This window comes from Mauremys mutica, chromosome 6, assembly GCF_020497125.1.
Source record: "Mauremys mutica isolate MM-2020 ecotype Southern chromosome 6, ASM2049712v1, whole genome shotgun sequence".
Classification (NCBI taxonomy): Eukaryota; Metazoa; Chordata; order Testudines; family Geoemydidae; genus Mauremys; species Mauremys mutica.
In genome coordinates, this window is record NC_059077.1 from 90,951,003 (window position 1) to 90,978,095 (window position 27,093).

At 39.0% G+C, this 27,093-nt stretch overlaps 1 protein-coding gene across 3 annotated transcripts in view; it reads left to right on the plus strand.

Moving 5' to 3' along the window:
- Positions 1-26,388, plus strand: part of PIP5K1B (phosphatidylinositol-4-phosphate 5-kinase type 1 beta) — a 153,467-nt gene extending 127,079 nt beyond the window's left edge. For 2 of the 3 annotated variants that reach the window (XM_045021319.1, XM_045021321.1), the window contains exons 14-15: positions 13,141-13,258; positions 25,670-26,386. In XM_045021319.1, the coding sequence (XP_044877254.1) occupies positions 13,141-13,258; positions 25,670-25,672 (121 nt within the window). In that variant the 3' untranslated portion in view covers positions 25,673-26,386. Of the gene's footprint in view, positions 1-13,140; positions 13,259-25,669 lie in introns of all 3 variants that reach the window. The other variant, XM_045021322.1, reaches the window with a different exon arrangement.
- The last annotated feature ends 705 nt before the right edge of the window (positions 26,389-27,093 follow it).

Here is a 27,093-nt window from a genome sequence, read left to right on the forward strand (position 1 = left end):
CAAAGGATCTTTTAAAACGAGAACACAAAGGAAATATCTTCAGGACTTGTTTGTGAGCTTTAATTTAAAAGTAACTAATCAATACATCTCATAAGAAACACATACCTTTCATCAAAAAGCCACTTTCTAAATAAAAAGCAACATCTTCTGTGACTTGTGCCACATGCAATGAATTCATTCAATTGCATAATCTGGCCTTGTGAGTTCTGTATGGGTGTTAGGTTAAACAGTAAAACTTACTCCACTTCTATCAGATAAGATTTCATCTATGTATGGTTTCTTTGACTGTTATGTTCTCTCTAGTTTTTATACTATAGCTTGAAGAAAGTAAGGTAACCAGAGAGAAACACTAATATTGTGTTTCTATAGAACATAGATATCACTGATGATAATTACTATAATTCAGGTTGCAAAACACTTTATATTGTATCCTCCTCCTTGTTTTTATACTGTTAAAACTTGCTGAAACATTCACATTTTGGTCTGAAACATCTTATGCCTGGACTTCTTTTGAAAATGAATATATTTGAGGGCAGATGCAAAATCTACTCAACTGTTTTGTCCCCTCCCTCTCCCCTCCTCCAAGCTAGGAGAGAGTTAAAATAGCTTTCCATTGTAAGAAATTTCTAACTACACCTTTAAAAAAAGCGGGGGGGAGAGGGAGGGGGAATACATTGCCTTGTATTGAGCAAAATGAGACCAACAGCAGAGATGGGACCTCATTCCACTTTAACCCCATTCACTTCTGTGTGACCTGCTCAACTTAATTGGGACCATTTAATTGCTAGTATTAATCATAGGAAACATTCAATTTAAGAAACTCTTGGGAAAATTAAATGCAAAAAATTCTAATGCAATGTAAAATCTGTTGCTCACGCATATATTTAGTAGTAGCATTTTTCTGGTTAAATACATGGCTTAATCTGTTACTGCATAATAGAATGTGTACCTTAACCTATATGGTGTGCAGTTATGTAGACATCACTATGGAAACTTGAACTTTTGCATGTCGAGGCTTTTGATGATTTTAAGGGTTGCATTAAGAGATTTTTGTGCATTTACTGTATATAGGTTTTTTTGGAGCAGTACTGATACACATGCTGGTTTCAGTTCAATTACTAATTTAAGATTTGAAAGAGTAGGCAGTAATTTGTTTGAATGGTTGGAAAGTTGGTTGAGGCAGTATTTCATCTTGTCTGCAAAGCTTTGCACATTTGAAAGACTGCGCTGTCTGTCTTTGTTTTTTAGAAAAGGGTTCCAGCTGCAGTAATTAACACATTTCTCAATTTTGATGCACCATGTATAAAGTTTTTTTATGCCTACAGTATGAAACAAATGATGTCACCAGAATATATCAATTACCTGTTCCTCTTGAGGATAAATATTTTACTGAAACTAGGGATTGGTGACAGGGTTCAGTAGTAGGAAACCTTGTACTAAACTATTATACAGAAGAGGAAAATGTGATAGCAGGATTGAAAATTATACTGTTGTAAGCCAGGGTTTGATGTATACAGAGTTGGATCAGTATCACAAAAGTACTGCTAGACCAAAAGGCCAATGTAAATTTTTGACATAGTTTTAAAGTCCGATATTTTCTGAGTCACATGCACTACAATAATATTTATGCCATTGGAAAGCATAGAATTCCTTCTGTCCAATGATATAATCATTAACCTTAGCATAGTTTTAATGTAATATTAGTGGCTAAACTTTAGGGCCGGGGGGGGGGGGGACATGGACAGAAATCTGTCTCAGTATTGTAATGGTCCTAGACCAGTTATCTGAAAGGTTATGTTGGTCTCTGAATACTAAGTAGATAAGACTTTTTTAAAATATGCCTTCTAAGTAATCTTAACTAATAATCCCTCCGTTCGATTTGTATTACATTTATTACAGTAGCCCAAATATCTCCTTGAATTAGGCACTACACATATGCATAGCAAAAGATGGTCACTTCCCTGAAGAGTTTACAATCTAGGAAGAATTTAATTTGAAATTTTCTTTCTTGAAGTCTAGGTTGTTTCATGAGGTACTTTGGCAGAAGGAATATTGACTCACTCATGAATTCAGATACAAGAGTTGAAATTACTGTTTACTGCTGATACCAAAGGATTGATTTGGGCTTTCAGAAAAGAAATCCATTTTTTTCTTCACTTAGAGAGTTCTGTACCATTTAAACTTACTCTTTTTTCTCAGTGAGACGTTAGAGGATGTTTAATAATGTATGCGTCTTTGCTATAAATCTTGCATTAGTTGGCTTGTGAGTTTATGGTACTGCTCTACTGAGCTACAGGCAAGTCTCATCTTACGCGGGGATTCCGTTCTGCGGTTAGCACGTAAAGCGAAAACCGCGTATAGTGAAACACTCATTGAGTTGAATGGCAGATGGAATCGCCCGCACTACAGATGCAGTTTTTATATTGTTTTTCTTTTTTTTCCAGTTTTTTGCCGACCGCGCAAAGCTGAATTCGCGCATGTTAAATTAGCCTAAGATGCGACTTGCCTGTACTCAAAAAAATAGTTATCAATAGTTTGCTGTCAAACTTGGAAGACCAACCTAGTGGGGTTCCGCGGGGGGTTGTCCTGGATCCAATACTGTTCAGTGTTTTCATTAATGAATTGGAGAGTGTTCATAAAATGTGTGGGTGACACCAAACTGGAAGGGGTTGCTAGCACTTTGGAGGACAGAATTAGAATTCAACACAACCTTGACAAATTGAAGAATTGGTTTGAAATCAACCAGATGAAACTCAATATAGGCAAGTGCAAAGTACTACAAGCAGGTCAAATTTATTATCAGTGACTTAGCCAGAGACAGTGCACCAAAAACAAAATATTACTGTAAAACTTAAAACTAAATCCAAAATTTTAGAATATTAATATAAATACAAATGTCGAAAGACCATTAAGCCATATATATGCACCATGCCACTTGCCTTTTCCTTATTTTATTTGCTGACCATGCCAATAGGGTAGTCACTTTGATCAAATATGTCATTTCCTAATAAATACTCTGTTTTCTGAGAGGTCATAGAAAAAGGACACAAACATGGAAAGCCATTTTGACCTCAAGTGACAATACAGATTACAACAAAATAAATAATTGGGTAGGTCTTCTTCTACCTGCTCAGAGCGGCATGGACAGAGGTGGTTATGTTTCTTGATGTCAATACATCAGCCTTCTAAGGGTATGTCTCCACTGGGGGAAGGGGAGATGGAACCATGGTTGGCAAGTCTCAGAGCCCCGATGAACTGATTCAGGGCTTTAGCAGGGGTTGGGGTATGGGGCTAAAAATAGCAGTGTAGGTGTTGCTGCTCGGGCTGAAGCCCAGGCTCTGAGACCCACCCCCCTCGCCAGTTTTCAGAGCCTGGGTTCCACCCCAAGTGGGAAGGTCTACCCTCCTATTTTAAGCCTCAGAACATAAGCCCCATGAACCCAAGTCAGTTGATCTGGGCTCTGAAATTTGCTGCTACAGGGTTTTTGTGTGTGTGTGTGTGTGTGTTTAAGTGTAGACATAAGTAATCTGGCTGCATAAATTGAAAACTGAGAGCTCCTTAACTTGTTATTGGACAAACTGTCTAAATAACTTGCATACCCAGGGCTCTTTTTAACAAGGGGGAACCAAGGAGACACATTTGTAATGGAAATAACTGCCATGTCTAATTGCTTATTAATATCCTCTAATCTCAACTTGATTAGGGATTTCATGTTTTTAAAATAAGATTAATCATTTTCAATTTTGAGAGGCCTAGAGAATGTGAAGAATTCTGAATGTACTCTAACCAAGGAAATTTACATGAAAAAGCCAGTCTGAACTGTTCCTCTTAGCATAGCCTGGGCAGGCATTGTGGAGCCAGAAATTGCAGCAAAGTACTACACTTAAGGAGGAAAAATCAAATGCACATGTACAAAATGGAGAATAACTGGCTATGCAGTAGTACTGCATAGCCAATCTGGGGGTTATAGTGGATCGCAAATTGAATATGAATTAACAATGCAATGTACTTGCAAAGAAGGCTAATATCATTCTGGGGTGTATTAACAGGAGTATCGTATGTAAAACATGGGAGGTAATTGTTCCACTTTACTTGGCACTGGTGAGGCCTCCCCTGGAGTATTGTGTGCTGATTCGGGCACCACACTTTTAAAAGGATATGGACAAATTGGAGAAAGCCCAGAGGAGAGCAACAAAAATGATAAAAAGTTTTGAAAACCTGGCCTATGAGGTCATGTTTATTCTTGAGAAAAGAAGATTGAGGTTGAACCTGACAAGTCTTCAAATACGTGAAGGGCTGTTACAAAAAGGATGGTGATCAATTGTTCTCCATATCCACAGAAAGTAGGACAAGAAGTAACCAGCTTAATCTGCATCAAAGGAGAGTTAAGTTAGAAATCAGGAAAAACTTTCTAAATATAACAATAGTTAAGTGCTGGACTAGGTTACCAAGGGAGGTTGTGGAATCCCTGTCACTGGAGGTTTTTAAGAACAGGTTATATAAACACCTGTCAGAGTAGTCTAGGTATCCTTGATCCTGCCTCGAGTTGGTGGGATGTGGACTAGATGACCTCTTGTAGTTCGTTCCAGTCCTACATTTCTATGATTCTATATTTCATCTTATGAAACTATTCTTTGTGTTGACAAATTAAAATATCTTTGATGGTGATGTTAGAAACTAGAGGCAAATATTTAGGTTTTGTTATAACTTCTGCATACTTTGTACTGTTAAACTTCTCAGTGAATGAATAGCCCCCCCCCCCCCCCCCAAAATCCCTAATTGAGTAAGAAGAATTTTCTGGTTCCCAAAAGAGTATATCAAATATTTATCTGCCCATGTAGATACTAGGAGGCAAATAGATGAATCAACAACAGCTAAAGATATCAAATAAGGATCCAACATCTGTGGCAAAAACTGACAGTTTATGCTTTGTCATAAGTCATCTATTTTAATTAGAGATCCTCAGTAACAAGTAATAAACCACCAAGGCTGCAAAAACTACCAACAAAAGTTTTTATGTAAAAATTATAGTTCAGTAGCTTTGGAAGGTCTTTTAACACACTGACCAGTGGGTAAGACAAAGCCAGGGGCAAGAGACAGACAATAATTTTGAGGTTTAAAAGGCTAGTCCATATCTAATGGCCTCTTAAAGCAGAGTATAAACTAGTGAAGGAGAAGAGGGCTTCTGTCATGTGATAGACTGGTTCCTCCATCTAAACTCAATGAGCAAGTGACTTAAGAACTCACTCTGATTGGCTTCCGTAGAAAGGATTACATTCTCTCCAGCTGGACCAGTCATTACCACCGAGCTGGAGGTTTTTTTGGTCAGGGTAGTCCGGGTCTTCAGCATTTCAGCGGTGGGGGGTCCTTCGGTGCCACCGAAGACCCGGAGCAAACCCGCCGCCGCTGAAGTACCACCAAAGCCCCAGACTGCCACCGGGTATTCAAATGGGGCACCGCAGCCCCCGAGCCTGCCATGCCCTCGCTTCTCCCCCTCCGAGCCTCCTGCATGCCACAAAACAGCTGATCGGGAGGTGTGGGGAAGGAGGGGAAGGCGCTGATTGGTGGGGCTGCCAGTGGGCGGGAGGTGCTGGGGCCGGGGCAGAGCTGATGCGGGGCTGCTGACATATTACTGTAGCTCTTTGGCAATGTACATTGGTAAATTCTGGCTCCTTCTCAGGCTCAGGTTGCCCACTCCAGTATTAGACTAATTATTCAGTCACACCAAATAGGTCCGTAAAGAGTGAGTTGACTCTGTGCAAATATGTACATGTATTTGGATGCATTTTCCACAGCTTTTAAAAGCTCATTTGTTAGGACATATGTTTTACTGCCCATGTAGCTGCTACTTTACTTAGCCATTGTGAAACAAGGCTGTTTTCTGCCCTCCTTCTTTAAGCCCTGCATTTGAAAACTTTATATCCAGGGTTGATGTGCTGTAGGCTGCCTCAGGGAAGCTCAATATTCTATCATGAGAACCCTCATGTTTATGGGAAAGTTGTCCGTGTGCAGCTATTCTAGGTGCTGATGCATAGGGGTAAATATTGTGAGATACTCAAGTAATGAGTATTTTGGTGTCCATCTCATGTATAATGTTCATCTATATTAGATGATAGTAACACTACAATGCACCAAAGCCACCCAGTCACCCTTATACTGAAGAAACTGTGACATTAATTTGGCCTATATGAAAGCAGTTGATAGTTTCAATTCAGTTCCTACAAGATATGTCCATATCACCCCCCAAAAAATCTATTTATGCCCATCCTGCTAATTGGCACACTTGCTGCAGTTCTGTGGAGGCATGTATCGAATTGGTGTGGAGACTAAATGATCCCATTAATCTTAGCGGTAAACCAGAGTCAAAGCTTATTGACAGCAGCATAGGGAAGCTTGAATTTCAATGCCATATCTTTTCTGTGGCTAGCGTTTTCCAGAATTTTCAATTTTGGGACCTTTTAAATGATGAGTATGTAGCCTGATTTGGGGAGGGTTAGTAGGGACAGTGGAATTTATCCACTTAATTTAGTTTTATTTAATAATTAATTGATATTAATAATATGGGTATGGCTCGCCAATATGTGTGATCAGAAGATAAAGTTCGTCTTGAATCAGGCTTCACAGAATTTATACAAGGAGATTGGGGTATATGACAGAAAACTTACACTGAGACAAAATTAGTCAATTTTATTTAAAATCTTTTATTTAAAATCAATAAAATGAGAAGTAAATGTAAAACGTTAAAAGCAGTATGAGATTACAAAGTTACAAATATCACAGTTCTAAATGCACTCTGCAGCAGTAGCACTAGAGTGAATTTCACACCTTTGATAGAGGAAGTTATAGTTATGAGTTAAACCCTTTTTTAAACTAGATGTTTTAAAGTAAAACAGAAATAAGACTTATTTCATACTTACAGCTGTGAAAAGACTTAATACTACAGCTTAGTATTGACAGCTTTCGTAGGAGAAAGAGGCTTCGAAGTAGGTTGAGACGATAAGAATAGAAAGATGTATCGCCTCCCTAATGGTGGATTGTCACCCTTTTTATAGGGAGAAATCCTTCCTCCTATGCCCAAATTTGTCTTTCCCCCCTGTTTTCATAGGCTGACCTTTTGTGTGCGTATGGATGACAGATATGTACGCATCTGCGGGTGTATGTGTGAAATTTGTGGGCAGAAAAACCCCACTTTTCACCGTATCTAGGTGAAAGGTTAGCAGACATTCAAAAAGTCCCTAGACAATTTGCGTAGGTTTGTCTCCTATTATTACTTTCCTGAGTAAGGGTCTTAAAGGTTGCTGTCAGCGTCACAGAGGAAATTGGCCAGGATGTCTGGCCTAGAAGCTTCTAGGTATCTTGCATTACAGCTTATTGTAAATAATTCTATTAATCTATGCAGCCTACACACTTTTATCAAAAAGACATTTTATACAGACCAACAGATTAATCCTTAGGGCTATAAGTACAATTCAATAAAAATAAGTAAATAAAACAGGAGATTTTGTTGAAGAATAAAAATGTCTGTGTTCACATTTTGGAAGGTTTGAGGGTTTCCTACCAGATTTCCAATCTGTTGATTTCCACCCTCCCCCTCAAATAGGTTTGCCAGATTTTTGTGCAATCAGTTTTTTGACCTAGTCTGACATTGTTACCTTCACTTGTTAGAAAGCTAGGAGCAGTATGTAAGCATGTAAGAGTTGTGCTGTTACTTACCTACCATAGGTTTAGCTTAGTTTTGAGTATTCTATCAGTAATTTTGTGCCCAGTCCCACAACCCTGATTTATGTGAGTAATCCTTAACCACGACAAAAATCAACGTACTTGTTGCATCTCATGTCCAAGGCAGGGTTTTCACAATTCATCTAAGTAGGTAAAGGTTTTACTTTCTCAAGCAATATCTGTTCTAGCTGAGAAGGAGATAAAAATGGAGTCTGTTCACTTACCAGATTGTGCTGAGGAGGAGGGAGGGCGTTTAGCTGTTCTCCATGCTATAACACAATGGCAGATTACAGTATCTCTCAAAGTTGGATCCAGTTGCTCAGAAAACAATAAGGGAAGGCCTGTTTGATTCTCATCATATACCTCTAAAGGGAAAAGACAACCAGAGTAGGCCTAGCTTTAAACATAGCTTCAGCCTATTGCATGGTCTCTCCTACTGTTCTAGAAATTGTCATAACACAATGAAGAAAACAGTTTTAGTAAACCTAAATGACTGGTTTCTGTCGTCAGATTGATTTCCAACTGAGGAGCCTTATTGGCGCAGGCAGTATGTTCTTTTGTATTTCCATTTGGAGGTTCTGTGTTAGTTTGCTGCAGACAGTGTATTACTGAAGTGACATTACAGTATTATCAATAAACATTAAACTGCAGCTTAATGTGTGGCAGAACTTAGCTCTTGGCAAAGGCTGGAGCCTGCATTCTGGCACCAGGATGGGTTCCAAATGCAAACTAATGTGCTGGTGACTCAGAATTTCCACTTTCTCCTTTACTCACTTTACAGATTAGCTTCCCAGTACTGACAGTCCTTGTTCACATGCCCTTTCCAGCAATATTTCCAAACCAGATGCTTCACCTAAAAATAAGACACAAACGTCTCAGGTATATAAATAAAGGGGAGCTTCTACCTGCTGTTCCAAGTTTGCAAAGTACTGATTTTTTAATCTGTAGAAGCTAAAATTTTCTTATAGTATGTTACATTTTCTATAATTTTCCAGTTACTGAACTTGAAGGTAGATTAAAAAGAAGCTCTGTTCTGCTACAAGGATACTGCAGGTTCCTGTGTTACTCTTTTTGGCATCATCATAACCTTTTTCTATTCACTGCAAAATGAAGAGCTGCCTGTGAAATGTGAGTGCACCTGAGCATCCCTATCCAGGGACAAAGGTGACATTTTATCAGTGCTGCAAAGACTTCTGACAACAACTTTTCTGGTGTTGGTTACTATTGTCCCTACCATTGAAGTCCATTGCACTCCATTTTATCACACACAGAATCCAGTTTCTCTAGTTCTTGTAACATGGCCAGCTCATTGACACACTGCAGCTTTTTCACTGTATTTGAGACAGCCTTTATCTTGGGTTGTGCATTGTCGGGTTCACAGCTCTGAGCATGCCTTTTTCAAGGATTTGTAGTCGAGCTTTTACTTTCTACCCCACCTTCTATAGAAAGAAAGAAAAGGAAAAAGGAAGGGTGATGATTTCCTTGTTGCTGTCCCTCCACACAACAGTGAGGTTCCCCTGTAGCATGGGACCCGATCAACTGAAATCTTATGACCGCCGGGGGAAGGCCCATCTAAAAAACAGCTCTGTGCTGGAGGCTGTCACCTTTTTATGAATGGCTGCTAAAGGGATGACCTTTGACCATTTGAAATGATAGTCACAGAAGCAAGAGGCAGCTTGCTGTCCACATAGATACATTTGGGGAGTTCAATTACAGGAAGAAATGTGCTGGCTCATGGAATTCCTGTTGCCTCATTCCTCTTCCTTTTTCTCCTGTGGTGCCTTCTTTCCCTTGGGGTCTTAACTCCCAAACAGATGATTTATCTTATCATTGGGACCTCTACTCTGCCCTCTTCCATATATCTTTTCCCTTATACACATGTCTTTCTTTCTCTCCCCTACTCTCTCTCTACTGTTGCCTCATAGTTAGGGCCCTACCAAATTCACGGTCCATTTTGGTCAATTTCATGGTCATTGGATTTTAAAAATTTGTAAATGTCATGATTTCAGCAATTTAAATCTGAAATTTCACAGTGTTGTAACTGTAAGGGTCCTGACCCCAAAAGGAATTGCAGGGGGCGTTGCAAGGTTATTGAAGGGGGAGGGGGTTGGGGTACTGCTACCCTTACTTCTGCGCTGCTGCTGCTGGCAGCGGTGCTGGGCAGCTGAAGAGCGGTGGCTGCAGGCCAGCTGTCCAGCTCTGAAGGCAGAGCTGCTGCCAGCAGCAGCACAGAAGTAAGGGTGGAATGGTATGGTGTTGCCACCCTTACTTCTGTGCTGCTTCTGGTAGGGCACCTCCTTCAGAGCTGGGTGCCTGGCCAACAGCTGCCGCTCTCCGTCCACCCAGCTCTGAAGGCAGTGCAGAAGTAAGGGTGGCAATACTGCAACCCCTAAAATAACCTTGGAACCCCCTGCAAATCCCTTTTGGGTCAGGTCCCGCAGTTTGAGAAATACTGGTCTCTCCCATGAAATCTGTATAGCATAGGTAAAAGCACACAAAAGAGCAAATTTCATGGTCCGTGGTGTTTGTTTCAAGGCTGTGAATTTGGTAGGGACCTACTCATAGAAAGTTCATGGCTGGGTGACTGGATTGTGACCATTAAGAGTAGCTTCTCTTTGTCTTCTCCTTCCACCCTCTGTTTTTCTTTTCCCCTCAACTGCTGCCTTATACCCACCTCCTGTTGCATGGTGGGACTATAACATGGAAACTATTGTCCTTCCTTGCTATGTGTAGGTGATGGGCACCTTGTAAGGTGAAAACAGCGCCTCTACATTTTTTTAAAGATGAAATCATTACTGCTGCTAACTACTAAAATGGATTCTATCTGTACAGTAACTAAAACGACTGGTTAAATTTCACTAAGTGCCAGAATGAAAATCATAGCACTTAGCATCATGGCACTGGTGTTAACACTCTCTAGCCACAGGAGGCTATAGCAACATCGGCTGTAGCAGAAAATAATGTATTGGTAAGGAAAGGAGAGCAGTGTGTTCTAGAAAAGAAAGTATAGTACCAGGTTCTTTCTGGAGCTTTGAATGAAACAATAAACTAACTTGAGTAGAAGTAGATTTTGTTCCAAGTAGTCACAGAACCACCTTTTGCTGATTTAACCAGGGGAAACAGCTAAAATGTCCTGACCTAACTCACACCCTGACTCTCCAGCTCCCGACATAGAGGACTTGCAGAATGTGAGCTCTGCAGCTTTTTGGGGCAGGATAGAAAAGCTACTGTGTGTTGTGGCGCAGTCTTATTAGGGCATGAAGAGCTTGTGTTTAATCATTTAAATTATTTCTATTTAAACATTACAAAACAGCACTGAGAACCTGCTGTGAACTGCAGCCTGCCAGTCTGCTCTACACCCAGCTGCCTGGAGCACTATCTGCCAAAGGGGAGGGTGACCTTTGGTCTCTGCAGTCACACCTGCCCCCATCCTTACATAAATAGCAGCTACTCCACACCTTCTGTGTGATTCCCCTCCTTTCATGGCCATGTGTGTGCGCGCCTTTGTACATTCTGAGGTTTGAATTAGGCCCCATGAGTTTATTGAATTTTAAAAGCTAAAGCAACTCTTGTTTTTCTTTAATTCTCATTTTTTTGCCAGGGACAACATCTTTCAAGCCAGTGCTTTATTTGTGTGAGATGATAAAACATAGTCAACATTCAAGAAGCACTCCCAGTGCTACCCTGGCAGACTGCCTTCATTTCTTGTTTGTTGTCTTTAGTTAAATGAAAGTAGTGTGACTGAAATGTTACTAGATGGCATATAAATAGAGGGTCTTATCCAACTTCCCCTGAAATTAGTGGGAATTGGATAAGCCCAGAAGGAAAGAGAGTAAGGCCTTATTATTGAAAAGACACCCAATACACTAGATAACAAAAGTAACAATACTATCTTAATGTAATAGAATGCATCTAATACTAGTATGGCATCAGGTGTATTGGGCATTTTTATCCGTTCTGTTTTGTATTTTGTTTGTATTTGTTTTATATTTTGAGTGTTAATTTTACTGATTCTGAAAAGGAGACGTTAATACTGACTAGTGCAATGACTAATGCTCTTGTAGTATGTGATGTGCATTTTCTTAGGCATACACACAGGAGCAAAACCTGTCCCCAGAGCACAACCCAAGTAGTCAAACTGTAAACTGGGAAGTTCTTCAGGGGAGGAAGAAATGAATCCTCCTTTCCTAGGTCCCGGAGTGGCAGCACTTTAGCTGGTTGCCTGGGATGCTTGTGGATGAAGCAAGGATGACCATCTTTGAAAGTCTGGGACAAAAATCTAGGCTGGCATTTTGGCACCACAGTGCCATTGACTTTCAGCGAGGGATGGGCATGTCACTCTCTTAGACTCCTTTTGAAAATCCTAGCCTTAAGGGACAATTTTAAAAAATGAAGACCCAAGCTCTTCGTGCAAAAAAAGTGCAAAAATCTACTTGCAGTTTCACACTTCCTCCCTACGATTATTCATTAAAATCAGCTAATTACACCCAGCAGATAAAGAATTAGCCTTACTTATGCACAACTGCATTAATTGCACACACTAGCACGTTTTCATGGTTTTTTTGTTTTTTTTGTGCATGAGGACATACTTTTGAAAATGCATCCCATATTTGCACATCAGAATACAATATGGTCAGTCCTCGATTACTGAACTTAAGTTACTCTGAATTGTGTGCGGGTGCAATCTTGTTATGGGTGTTCCCTCACACATAACAGTTAACTTAAGCCAAATGAAGAAAACAATGGTACTTCAGCATAATAAATAATAGGCTACATAGTCAAAGTAATGACTCTGTTTGTTTGTAATTCAGGATGAGTGAAACAGGAAAAACTTGACAATATATTGATCATAGTATAACCTGATCACATTGGTGGGAGGCTAAAATGTCAGTTTTTTCTTTTCTTTTGTACTAAATTGAAGTAGGGGATATAATGAGTATTGTTTGGACAGTTTAGCCTTTTATGTTATGTGGGGGTGCTATTACGCTCGTCATTGGGTTTAATTTAAAAATTAAGGGCACAGCAGGAAATTCTTCTCCCAGTTACATCAGGTGAAAACTGGAATATCTCTTGTGACAACAGTGAAGTTACTCCAGATTTATCCTGATGTAACTTTGAGCAGGATTTGGTCTACGGTGTTCAGAAAGAGCATCATTTCTTCCTGATAGCACTTTATTTAATGCAACCCAACCTATAGAAATGTGTGGATAAGGCACATTAGTTGTATGTGAGCACTTTTTGCTAACAAGGAATCGGCCATATTTGCATTTGTCGGCTTAAAAAGTATAGCTCCGAAGAAGTAGGGAGGGTGGGAAACGAGTTGTAAAATAGTACAAAAACGTAAGAGCTGAAGTTTGTAGGGCTTTTTTTTCCCCTATGTAACTTGCTTTTGTGTTCATTATATCCCCCCTGTATTTCCAGTAAAGGGTTACCTTCGAGTTCAACGTTCACCCTAGAAGACAGTGCCATCTACTTGACTTCAGAACAGAGCACACTGGAAATGGAAAATGATAATGCTTCAGTTTTGGATGTCTATTTAGTAAGTTGTCAGACTGTATTGCTTTCATTTCTTAATTTATGAGTTCTTCTAGTTTTATTTATTTAAGATCACAGTAGTCCCACTGAAATATTTCAAGTATTTAAACTTAAGCACATGCTTAAGTACCCTGCTGAATCAGGATCTTAAAGAATTCAAATGTTCACTAAGTGATTAGTCACTGTTGTATTCTTCAAGAAATATGCCAAAACATTTCTCAACATACCCTAGCAACAATAATTTTTTTACAGTCTTGTGGAAAAGCACTTCTCTTTTTACTTCTCACGTTGAACTTTTTCTAGTGTTGCAGCTTAGTTTTCTGAGACTGAAAACTATCATTTCTGCATGCAAATACTTGTGAAGATGAAAACAAGTGGTTTTGCACAGCTGGACTTAAAATAAACAGTGGTTCCTTTTTCACTCTTAATGACACAGCTCTGGCTGCAGAAGTATGTTGAAGTTACAGCTTTCCTCTTTTGCTGTGGTTCCCAGTGAGTAGTCTGTGTGTTGCTGTATAGCAAATTTCATTATTTGAAGTGAGAAACTCCTTTATAAGCCTACAGTTTGGATTATCTACATGTGTGTCTGTGCAGTCCTGCTTTTAAATAACTCTGATCACTATGTTTAGGATTTTCAAGGCCCAAAGACACCGAAATCCAATTGGATTTTAATGGGGATTTGGACAGATCTCTCTTTCAGGTCCGTTTGGAAATCCCAGCATGATGACAGCATTTTGTAATAAAATCAATACTTGCTGTCTCTCCCCCTGCCACCCAAATACATTCAATTTCATGTGACGATATTGTGTTGGGACTATTTTTCTAGGGGTTTTGTGTTTTTAAAATGGAAAATAGAAATTTCCTCAAAAATGGAGCAGGCAAAAGATTAATAGGATGAAGGCAAGAGTTTTTTATGTGAAACTTGGGCATGAATTACAGTGGAGAAAAAAGGAAAATATGTCTGTGATTAGAATGAAAAATCCCCAAAGGTGACAATCATTTAGCACTTAGAAAAGGATTATCCTAGGATTCTGTATTTCCTGATGTCTCATGGTTCCTGGCTTTCTTGTCCCACGGGATCCAGTAGGCTTGTTACAGTGGTTTGTGTTTCAGATCCCCATGCTGTCCTTGCACTTTACATGTGCTATCACACACATGTTCTATCTCCTGAGTAGTTTTCAAGCGATGCAAAACTGAATGTGTTGAACACCTTTAATAATCCAAATTAATTTAATAATCCAACCCATGTAACAGTCATTGCTCCGCACTTCAGTACCAGTTGCAAACAGCCAGTGCTCACGTATATATAGAACTGGTTTAACTGACAATTTTGTGTCCATCAAGCAACCCATTACACTCTACTCTACTATTTGTATAAATCAGCCTTGTTGCTGGTTTGTTGTTGACATTAATATTCACCACCAATGGAGCACTCGCTAAGGTTGGAAATCAGGGGAAATAGAGGTATAAACAGTAGTTACAGGGATCTCCTCTTCCCTTCATTCCCTCCCAAAAAATCCAGCCTAGATTAAACATTTTATTTTGCTTAGAAAACTATAATATGCTTATTTTTAATTATTTCCTTAGCACAAATGCTAATGGACACGTAAATACAGTAAACCCCAAAATAAAGATTACAGTCTAAAAGAAAGATGCACAAAAGACAGAATGTGCTGGGAAATCCAGTGGTGGGAATAACTTAGTGTGGATTTAATTGAAGTGCTAAACTTTCTCATTATGACTCTCTCAGAGGCATGTATTTTTAGATTTGAGAGACAGAGTGGGTGAGGTAATATATTGTATTGGAACAACTTCTGTTGTCGAAAGACAAGCTTTCGAGCTTACACAGAACTCTTCTTCAGGTTGCGAAAGGTACTCAGTGTCACAGCTAAATACACGGTGGAATAGATTGTTTTGCATAAAGAGTTAATGTGTTGTGACCGACCATTCAAGGTGAAGGTAACAACACTTCTTATCACTTTGCCTCTGGGTGAATATACAAAACTGATTAAAACACTAAATGTATTGATCAGTGTGAATAGCAATGTAAATAAAATCCTACTCCTTAGAGAAGACTGTGTACACAGCACTCTGCCCCTCAGGCAAAAGCCTGGACAAATAGGAAGAAACTATGCCCTGATGGTCGTCAAGCTTCTGTTCTACTATAAAAGAGTTATGGAGACAAGGTTATGTCACCCAACTGATAAGGGTCTGAGGTCATGTCTATGGTGAAGACACACTATGCCAGCATAAAATAACCACCTCCGCAAGTGGCAGAAGTTTCTCTCCCGCCAATGGCGCTGGGCACACAAGTTGGTGTACCTGTGTTGCTCGGGGGGGGGGGGTATTCATCCCCCGGAGCGACATAAATTATGCTGACATAGGCTATAGTGTAGACAGCCTAATTCTGCATCTGCCAACTACTTCAAAAGAATCAAATGGATGTCCCAGACCAGCAGGTGTCTTGTGACGTTGTATGCTGGAGGAAGGAAGGGTCAGTGACGCAGTCTGTGTGCACAAGCCTTTTACTTCTGAAGACCTCATTAGATCATCATATATAGTTTGAAACAATGGTAAATCTGTGATTAAAATAAGGCTCAGAACTGAAGTAACAGTGATATGTTTTCAGCTTAATTCACAGCTGATAGATTGGAGTGCACTTCCATTTTCTGTCTTTAGGATCATGATTAAATGGTTTTCATGAACAAAGCACCAAAGCTGGTCATTCTAATCATGCATTTCCTAGGAAAACTAGACAAATCAAAGATGACTACTTTCAGATGGATTTAAGCATCTGTTGAACATCGTCATAGAAAAATTGACATAAGTCAATCATTAATGGAAAACCGGTTTAAATGTCATTTGAAGGTTATCTTGTTAGCAGGCTGGTTAATAATCCTTATCAATGGTTTTGTTGCAAGGCAAGTTTCTAAAACCTTGTCTGTTAAAGTATTACACATTATAATATCTAACTTCATTTCAATAACTCCATTGCCTTACTCCTCTTGCTTTGAAGTGCTAAGCTTCTTAAGGAATATTAAGGACTTCAATAAAATAAGATCAGTCATGTCTTTATCCTATAAATGAGGAAAACTGTAAAATAAAATGGACTTGCCACCTACAGGGAGGGCAGAGTATCTAGCTCTGAACAATATCATGTATAACACAGAATTTAGATGGTTGGGTAAACTTGGGGGGGGGGGTGTTGGTAGAAATTAAAGAGTTTGTTCCAGACAAGAGCTCTTGTTTATTGGGTGTTGTATTAATGGACAGCTTCTGGAACTGCACTATTTCATCATAAAAACAGGTGCACATAATCCTGCAAATGTTGTCTTGACTGTTTTTGCCATCTGTATCTCCAAGCAGTTGCCAAGCCCTGCAAAGGAGATTTCAGTCCAGAATAGGAGTAATCCAATCTGCAGGTTTGGGGTGCTGCTTACATGCCATAGAAAGGTAAAGGGGTTTACACAGACAAATGTATAGACCACACCCACATGGAAACCCCCTATATGGCTTCTATTGTGAAAAGCCTCCAGAGTATTTCATGGATTTTGTGGGGAAGCCAAAATCAGGACAGAGAACTTCCATTTTATATTGTTTCTTTTGGCCATTTGTTTTCTGGCCTTTGTATATGAGAATCAGCCACCAGAAATTCGTTCATAGCTACTGGACCTGATTCTCATCTAATTTTAAACTGGTGTGGAGTTACTCGGTTCATGTCCATGCTAGTGTGAGATCAGAATTGGGTCTGCTATGTCTAATATATATTACATGTTGCACTGCGAATGCCTGTGACAAACTACCAATATTGGGGATTGCTAAGCAAGTGTAGTGCCATACTCTTGCAGTCACTTTTCCTGGAAGTCCATTGCCGACCAAAGTCCTGGTTAGTTTCACTCAGCATTAGAGGCTGTTGCTTCTTAAACTCTTAAATCTGGGTAGAAATAGCAACAATGCTCTCTTGCAGCTGCTGTTCTGAACATATGGGGAGGGAGGAGGAAGACAACCTTGAAAGCACATTAATGACAAAATGTTAAGGTGACCATGTTTTCAAAACTGAAAACCAGGAAAATTGTGATGACACATTTTCAAGTTGTGAAAGAGACACAGAAAAGGACATTTAAAAAAAAAAAGTGTTGATGTTACTGCCAGCTTCTGACTTGGAGTAGAGGATTTTTTCCACTAGCTTATCATTGAGTTAATTATCATGAAACATTGAACAAGTGTCATTTAACATTATTTCTCTGAGCAAAAGAACAACTTTGACATTCAATTTTTCTTTTCACTCCAAACACTAGTCATTACTCTGAACCCTCGTTCCACTGAAATGTTCCTGGTAAATAGAACAAATTCCACGTTGTATAACAATATTTTATGAACAAATATGCTGTGACTATAAAAAAGCCAAATATGTTGATGATTGAAGTGGGGGGAAAACATACATTTCAGATGTCATAAAAGAAGATCCTGAGACTCTAGGACATTACATGAAAAATTGGGACATATGATCACTTTAATTGGTGTCCTACTTCACATTAAAATACTTTTGTAAGACTTAACTGTAAAATACTGCTGGTTATTTTATTTTCCTGTTGAACCTTTTTAGTCCAGATACGAAATTAATCAAACGTAGAATTTATTAATAATACATGACTAAGCATGCTTCATGCAGAATAAGTTCAAGGCAATCTCAGTGGTTGCCAAATATTCAAGTAGTGTAAGAATGGTGGGTTGATGTCAGATGGCTAAAGAATGTTTTCAATTAATTAGTTTTAAATAAATAAATGCTTTTTTTTAATTAGACTCCAGAAGAATAGAGGCATTTGTATGAAATCCGTGAATTTAATAGCTAATTTATACATATTTAAAATATCAGTGTGCTTTTTTCTTATGGAAGATGCAGTTAATTAGTAAATAAAATAATATAATGAAGGTAAATTTCTTGCTAAATGTTAAGTATAAACATATATTTGATTAACCATGAACAAAGCAACAAAATAAGAGATAATCAAAACATTCTTATATAACTAAAAATATAGAGAACAAGCACAACAAAATAGTTTAATCCCTCCTTAAAATATCCTTGTTCCTTCTTTCCTCATCTGATGGGGCCAGTGATGCTGGGAGTTTCTATTTGCCAAACATTCTGCATAGTCCAAATAACAGTCTCCATTATCTTTTATCTTCGCACAGAACCCATTCTGAGTAGTATAATAATTTCTTCGAGCAATACAACAGTGTCATATAAATGTTGTGGAATTTACTTGATTTTATAAATACTGTGCTTTATTGTATATTTTGAAAATAAGGGTAAATCCTTTAGCACATGAGCTTTGTAATAAAACCTCTGGCTTGTTTGTTTTTCTAACTAATCCTTTATTTTCAATGCTTGTATTGTATACTCAAAACTTGATTAAAATTTGAATATACACTGTGTAGCATTATGCCTTAAATGATGTATGGAGTCAGATACTATGTGCACATAGAATCATGGAACTGGAACAGACCTTGAGAGGTCATCTAGACCAGACCCTACACTCAAGGCAGGACTAAGTATTATCTAGACCATTCCTGACAAGTGTTTGTACAATCTGCTCTTAAAAATCTCCAATGATGGAGATTCCACAACCTCCCTAGGCAATTTATTTTAGTGTTTAACCATCCTGACAGTTAAGAAGTTTTTCCTAATGTCCAAACTTAACTGCCCTTGCTGCAATTTAAGCCTATTGCTGCTTGTCCTATCCTCACAGGTTAAGAACAATTTTTCTCCCTCCTTCTTGTAACAACCTTTTATGTACTTGAAAACTCTTATCATGTCCCCTCTCAGTTCTCTCTTCTCCGGACTAAACAAACCCAATTTTTTTCAAGCTTCCCTCAGGTGATGTTTTCTAGACCTTTAATCATTTTTGTTGCTCTTCTCTGGACTTTCTCCAATTACATAGATTCATAGACTCTAGGACTGGAAGGGACCTCGAGAGGTCATTGAGTCCAGTCCCCTGCCCTCATGGCAGGACCAAATACTGTCTAGACCATCCCTGATAGACATTTATCTAACCTGCTCTTGAATATCTCCAGAGATGGAGATTCCACAACCTCCCTAGGCAATTTATTCCAGTGTTTAACTACCCTGACAGTTAGGAACTTTTTCCTAATGTCCAACCTAAATCTCCCTTGCTGCAGTTTAAGCCCATTGCTTCTTGTTCTATCATTAGAGGCTAAGGTGAACAAGTTTTCTCCCTCCTCCTGATGACACCTTTTTGATACCTGAAAACTGCTATCATGTTCCCTCTCAGTGTTCTCTTTTCCAAACTAAACAAACCCAATTCTTTCAGCCTTCCTTCGTAGGTCATGTTCTCAAGACCTTTAATCATTCTTGTTGCTCTTCTCTGGACCCTCTCCAATTTCTCCACATCTTTCTTGAAATGCGGTGCCCAGAACTGGACACACTACTCCAGTTGAGGCCTAACCAGCACAGAGTAGAGCGGAAGAATGACTCCTCGTGTCTTGCTCACAACAGACCTGTTAATGCATCCCAGAATCACGTTTGCTTTTTTTGCAAGAGCGCCACAGCCTTCCTGAAATGCGGCGCCCAGAACTGGACACAATAGTCTAGTTGAGCCTAATCAGCGCAGAGTAGAGCGGAAGAATTACTTCTCATGTCTTGCTTACAATACTCCTGCTAATACATCCCAGAATGATGTTTGCTTTTTTTTTTTTGCAACAGCGTTACATTGTTTGACTCATATTTAGCTTGTGGTCCACTGTTGACCCCAGATCCCTTTCCGCTGTACTCTTTCCTAGGCAATCATTTTCCAGTTTGTATGTGTATAACTGATTGTTCCTTCCTAAGTGGAGTATTTTGCATTTGTCCTTATTGAATTTCATCCTATTTATTTCAGACCATTTCTCCAGTTTGTCCAGATTATTTTGAATTTTAATCCTATCTTCCAAAGCACTTGCAACCCCTCCCAGCTTGGTATTGTCTGCAAACTTTTTATAAGTGTATTCTCTCTGCCACTATCTAATCACTGATGAAGATATTGAACAGAACCGGACCCAGAAGTGATCCCTGTGGACCCAGAACTGATCCCCATGCCCTTCCAGCATGACTGTGAACCACTGATAACTACTCTCTGGGAACAATTTTCCAACCAGTTATGCACCCACCTTAGTAGTAGTCCATCTAGGTTGTATTTCCCTAGTTTGTTTATGAGAAGGTCATGCGAGACAGTATCAAAATCCTTATTAAAGTCAAGATATACCACATCTGCCACTTCCCCCCTATCCACAAGACTTGTTATCCTGTCAAAGAAAGCTATCGGGCTGGTTTGACACAATTTGTTCTTGGCAAATCCATGCTTAGTGTTGCTTATCACGTTATTATCTTCTAGGTGTTTGCAAACTGATTGCTTAATTATTTGCTCAATTATCTTTCCGGGTACAGAAGTTAAGCTGATGGGTCTGTAATTCCCCAGGTTGTCCTTATTTCCCTTTTATAGACGGGCACTATATTTTCCCTTTTCCAGTCTTCTGGAATGTCTCCCATCTTCCATGACTTTTCAAAGATAATTGCTAAAGGCTCAGATATCTCCTCAGTCAGCTCCTTGAGTATTCTAGGATGCATTTCATCAGGCCTTGGTGATTTGAAGACATCTAACTTGTCGAAGTAATTTTTGACTTGTTTTTTCTCTATTTTAGACTCTGATCCTACCTGGCATTCACTATTTTAGATGTCCGATTCACTTGAAAACCGAAACAAAGAAGTCATTAAGCACCTCTGCCATTTCCACATTTTCTGTTATTGTCTTCCGCCTTCAATGAGTAACCAAGGCCTGCTCTGTCCTTGGTCTTCCTCTTGCTTCCAATGTATTTTTAGAATGTTTTCTTGTTTCCTTTTATGTCCCTACCTAGTGTGATCTTGTTTCGTGCCTTGGCTTTTCTAATTTTGTCCCTACATACTTGTGTTATTTGTTTATTTTCATCCTTTGTAGTTTGACCAAGTTTCTACTTTTTATAGGACTCTTTTTTGAATTTTAGATGATTAAGCCAGGGTGGTCTCTTGGCATACTTCCTATCTTTCCTACGCAGTGGGATAATTTGCTCTTGTGCCCTTAAAAAGTCTCTCTTTGAAAAACTGCCAACTGTCTTCAATTGTTTTTCCCCTTAGGCTTGCTTCCCATGGGATTTTACCTACCAACTCCCTGAGTTTGCTAAAGTCTGCCTTCTTGAAATCCATTGTCTCTAATGTGCTGTTCTCCCTTCTACCGTTCCTTAGAATAGTGAACTCTACCATTTCATGATCACTTCCAACCAAGTTGCCTTCCACTTTCAAATTCTCAACCAGTTCTTCCCTATTTGTCAAAATCAAATCTAGAACAGCCTCCCCTCTAGTAGCTTTCTCCACATCCAGTCATTCCAGGGATAGTGTATATGTCTATGGACAATATTGTCCAAAGCTCCCCTGTTTATTAAGTGACATTGTCAGTGTTGTGCAGAAGCTTTTTTGAACTGAACACAAAAGCATCTGGAGCCCTCCTTTAAATCTCAACAAATGACTTTGAATCCTAAGGTGTGTATTGGGGAGGTTGGGTAGTATGGAGTGGACCCAGTCCTGACAAATCAACTGATGCTGTGGATGCTTAGTACCTCCTGAAGATCAGGCCCAAGGTGTCGAAGGCTCTGAACCCAAAAATGGAGGACCTCAAAATTATCTTCCTTTGAGGGGGGACGACCCCAAAACCCCACAATACTGCCATCTATTGTTGCAATGGCATCTAAAATGGAGTACACATTTGTAGTCTAATATGATTGAAAGTATTTTATCCATTTATTACTGCCACTTTTTAAAAAGGAAAATGTTCATTTTGAAATACACAGGTCCTAATTTTGTCCTTTGAATATGAGTGCATGGCTGCCATTGACTTTCACTGAAGTTATACCGGGGCATCTGAGAGCAGAGTTTGGACCACGGGACATATTTTAAGTTAAGAAAGAATATAACCACATCCATCTCTCTGCGTATCAAAGTCAGATACAAGAAAAATGTGCTTTACTAAATGTGAATGTACTTCAGGTTACAATTAACACATTAGCAAAGTGATTCGAGTGCTAGAAAGCCTGTGTAAATTTCAATAAACCATAAATTATTAGCGCCCTGAGGCTTTTTAATGTGCTGCATGAGGAAATCAATTTACTGAGGAATGAATGCATGCAAAAAATTAATAGCACAAAAATATGCTCAAATGATGGAGCACGTTCTAAATCCATTACATAACAAACCCTGGCTAGTACAAACTCATTATTTGATTCAGTGTTTCGCCCATTGTAGCTGTCAGTCACTTTTGTCTTGTTATGCGTTTCCCATCAAAGATCTCAGCTCTGATCGCCATGACCATATTCATTCATTATCAATATGGGCAGGAAACGGTGCTTCTCTGGTTGCCCTCAGTGTCACTCCAACAACTGCACCGTAGGTATTGCTCAAAGAGAAACAGTTCCTGAACATTGAAGATGGGAGTTTTGCCTGAAATGAGGTGCATATGGTTGGTCCCAGAGTGGGGCATTCCAGACAGCAATTCCCTACAGCCCAATTGCCTTTCTTCTCACTACCATGAGCATCATTTTTGTGACACAGCACTAATTCTGTCAGTCTGTAGTCATGTCCAACTACAGTTCTGTCAATCCTCCTCCTTCCACTTTGTAAACTGTGTGCAGCTTCTTTCCTAAATGTTTAGGGCTCAGTTGTGACTAGCCTGTTCAGGTCAGGGATGTGAGAACGAGCAAGGAGAAGCTAGTCACAGTTGCAGAGAGTACAGTACAGGAACCGCTTAAAGCAAGTGCCAGCAGTGCTATTGGTCTCTGAGGAGAAGTGAGGGCGGAGCCCGAGTTCAACTGGTGTGGTGAGAGAATGCATACTGTACCCTTTCCAAAGATGTAACAATAGCCACTCAGACCCTGCCCCTCAGCCACACACTAGCTCAGTTATCAATGGGAAAACTGTGCTTCATGTATCCTGGTCTCATGAAAACATGCTAACAAAGTGATTTATGTAGCTCTGTCTTCTTGCAAAATTGATGATTTAAAAAAAAATCCATTTGTCAGGTTCACTTCACTCAGTCATCAAAATATATTCCTTCTATTCAGTCATCAGTTCCGCTTCATCCATCCACTCAAATTCATTCTAGTCACCTATTCAGCAGTTTCACTTTACATAGTAAATTACTTTGCATACTGAACCCACATCCCACATATTGCAGCATAGCCTGCCATGGCCAGGACGTCATGTCCAAACACTGAGGATGAGGATATATATGTTCAGTCTATTCAGTAAGCAACTGATTACAAAATCCTGCTTGCACCATTTTCCAGTGTACAACTGAATCACAGTTCTGAAAGTTTGCAGTAGTGTAACGTGGATCATATGCCTGGTGCCAGATACCAAAAATGCTAATTAAAATAAATGTATGATTTCTATCTGTTGGTTGCCTTTTCCTAAATAAGAAGCTATTCAGAATGCCTGAGGAGCTTTCATTTTCCTCCACTGCCAAGATTAGATTCTTTTCTTGAATTGTTTGAAGGTTAATTAAATACCTTTATCTGGAACTAAAGTTAACAGTGACCTACAAAAGAGTTTAATAAAAATGAGGCTTTTGTGCCCTCTGTGCTTTATTTGGATGTACAAAGAAGTTCTTAAAGTGGAGTCTGGATTGGTTTGGGTTTTTTTCACTTTAGAAATTCTAGTGATGTCAATTATAGTCTTCCCTGGTTTTTCTAGAAGTTTGTTGGGGATCCAATTGACCTTGATTTAAGTGCCCAATATAGACACACCTGATCCTACAGAAATATTAAAAATAAAATTTGTGCTATAGAAATGAGTTTCTCCAGTAATATTATAGAATAGAGTAATTGTTATATAATTTTAAATGTCATGTTCATTGGTCATATTATGAGTGACTCTTGTAGCTTTATTATTTACATATGCGTTAATTATTCATGAGGCTTTACAGCTCCATAAGAAAACCTACACCTGGAGGAATGTATATTTAGTTATTTTCTAAGGGCCAAATCTTGGTCCTTTTGAAGTTAATGGAAGTTTTGTAGCTGACTTCAGTGAGACCAGGATTTTGCCCCCGGTGCATTCTAAGGAGCTGATCAATCCTACAAGGTTATAAATGCCTCGTGTGATTGGCTGATGCCCTTCACTTTCACTGACTTCAGTGATATCCAGGTTGCCCAGCATCTTGCAAGAGCAAATATTGGTTTTATGTATTAAGTATATCAATATTCACAGACATAAATGTAAGAGGGATACTATTTTACAGGGGAGAAGATAATACTATGCATGTGAATTTAAAAAAAAAAAAAGAGGATCACTGCAGAACTATACTGCAAGTTACTGAAGCGTGGAGATGGAGGGTGTCTCTCTCATGCCAGGCTGCAATCGGCAACCTTGAGTGCCTCACAATGCTTTGTTGTTGTAGCTCCCAACCAGGGCCACTCACAAACAGCCTAACATTGTGTAGTGTCTCTATATAGCTGCAGCCCTGGTCCAGCCACTCTGATCCCAACAGCCTCTCAGCAACACACCAGTCAAACTCTAGCTTCCAACAGACTTGGTTACTACTTGCAGGGCCGACACACTCTGTCCCAAATTTTCCCAAAAAATGTGTGTTGCACTTTGCATCCCCTGTCCTGGACAGTCTGGATATTAAAGGTCTGTTGTCTTGTAAAGGGTCAATTTTCAACAGTTTGCTACTTTAAGTGGTGTTACCAAACAGTTCAGTATAAACACAACACCGGATTAGTTTAGATTAAAATTAAAACAAGTGTATTTAATTACAGAAATAGGTTGTTTTAAGTGAGTACAAATATAAAGGTATCAAAGTCAGAAATGGTTACAAGAAAAATCAAGATAAAATGCTTCCTAGTAGCTAAAATTTAACAAGCTAGACTTGGCTCAAGGTAAATCCTTACCACATGTTCCCTGCAACTGTGCCGATGCATATAGATTTGTTTGTCCCCCTTTGTTGCCAGAGAATGCCCTCTTGACAGGTGATTACCAACCAACTTTGACACCTGGCTAGAGGTGTCAGCTTGTCCTTTGTCTCTGAGAAACAAGTTTACTCCTTCCCCAGATAGACTGGTAAACACGGTTGTTATTTCATTTACTATTCATAATTCTTCGTATACATTTTGTATATACATTACACAAGAATATTCATGATCAGTGTGTTACTAGTTTATGAATGATACCTTGCAAGGCATATTTTGCACAAAGATTATTACAATAATGTGTAGGGTGTGACTACAGGGGTGCTTTTGGTCACAGAGAGAGATTTTATCCAATTACTATTTTATAAAGTGCAGAATAAAGAAACAAAACCTCCTGACCTCTTAAATTATTTTCTATTTCCAGTAATAGGGAATAAAAGAAAATCAAAGTAAAAGTGGATAAGAAGTGACCATGGTTGATAAAGAGCACTTTCTGCACTCCTGATTTAAAGAGAAGAATTTGCTGAGCCTAATAGACAAAGAGTAATAATCGATGGAACTTATCTCTGAGAAATGTCATGGGAACCTTGAACCGTGGAAATGATAGCTAGACTCGACAGATGTGACATGAAACATTCCACACTTTGCTATCATGTGCTGTTGCTTGCTAAACTGTGAAGAACTGCATAAACTGTATTTAAGATGCTTTCTATACTAGTGCCAATCACCTTTTTTGGACTTGAAAGTGATATTTTCCTATTGACTCTCATGATTTCATTTGCATGTATTCAGTGATTGTGTACAAGCAAAATATGTAATCTGCTTTACCTATTTAAAGATCCATCATCAATACAGTGGTAAATAAAATTAATTCCACTTTTTTCTCCCCTGGAATCATAATTACTTAGGTCCATATTGTTGGAAGTCCAAATTGATTTCAAACAAGGATTAATGTAAATGTCTGCACTTACTTTATGGACAATAGCCTCTAAAGATATTTTCACTGTTTGTTAGTGAAATGAGAAAAAAGCTATTTATAATAAGGCCTTATGTTGTGTACATACATTGTCTTTGAAATGTGTGATTTAGTTTATTGCTTGTAAAAGAGAAATTATATAATTTATTTAGTAAATACTACTGTAAACTATAGTTTTATTGACAGAAATAAAATATTTTGTTCTCAAAACCTATGGTGCATCATCTCAAGCTGTTTCTGGTCTATACACCGCCTGTTCTTGTCCTTCTGACCCTTTCTAAGAGAATCATTATTTATACACTGTGCCAAACAGTATATAACAGGTAATCTGTCCCGTATCGCCTCACATAGAAAAGAGGGTGGAAAACACATTTTACTAGAAGGAGAAAGGCAAAGGAACAGATGCAACATGTATAGTTTGATAAATGTTGCAGATCTCTCACCATGTGCAACAATTGCCAGGCAAAAAAAGGTAGAAGCATTCTGGTTCCACATAGGAGCAGGGATTAGTCATAGCAGGGTAAGGTCTGCTAAGCATCATTCTAAGAATACAGACCTTGGTGTGGGAGCATATTTAGGGACTTCACAAATGCCTCTTTAAGGTGTATGGAAACTATTGGCGATGATTATATCTCTCCCAAAAATCACATTCCTTGCAGAATGGATAAAGCATAGGACACTGGAGCTGGGACTTCTGTAGAACCTGCCATGTGAGGATGTTTCCCAACATTAATAAATTAAACCTCTGTACCTTTGTGAAGTAGGTGAGTATTATCCCCGTTTTACAGATGAGATGGACAAACCCAGGTCATACAATTTGTTCAAGTACATAGAAAATCAGTGGCAGGGCCAGGACTAGAACCTCATCTCCT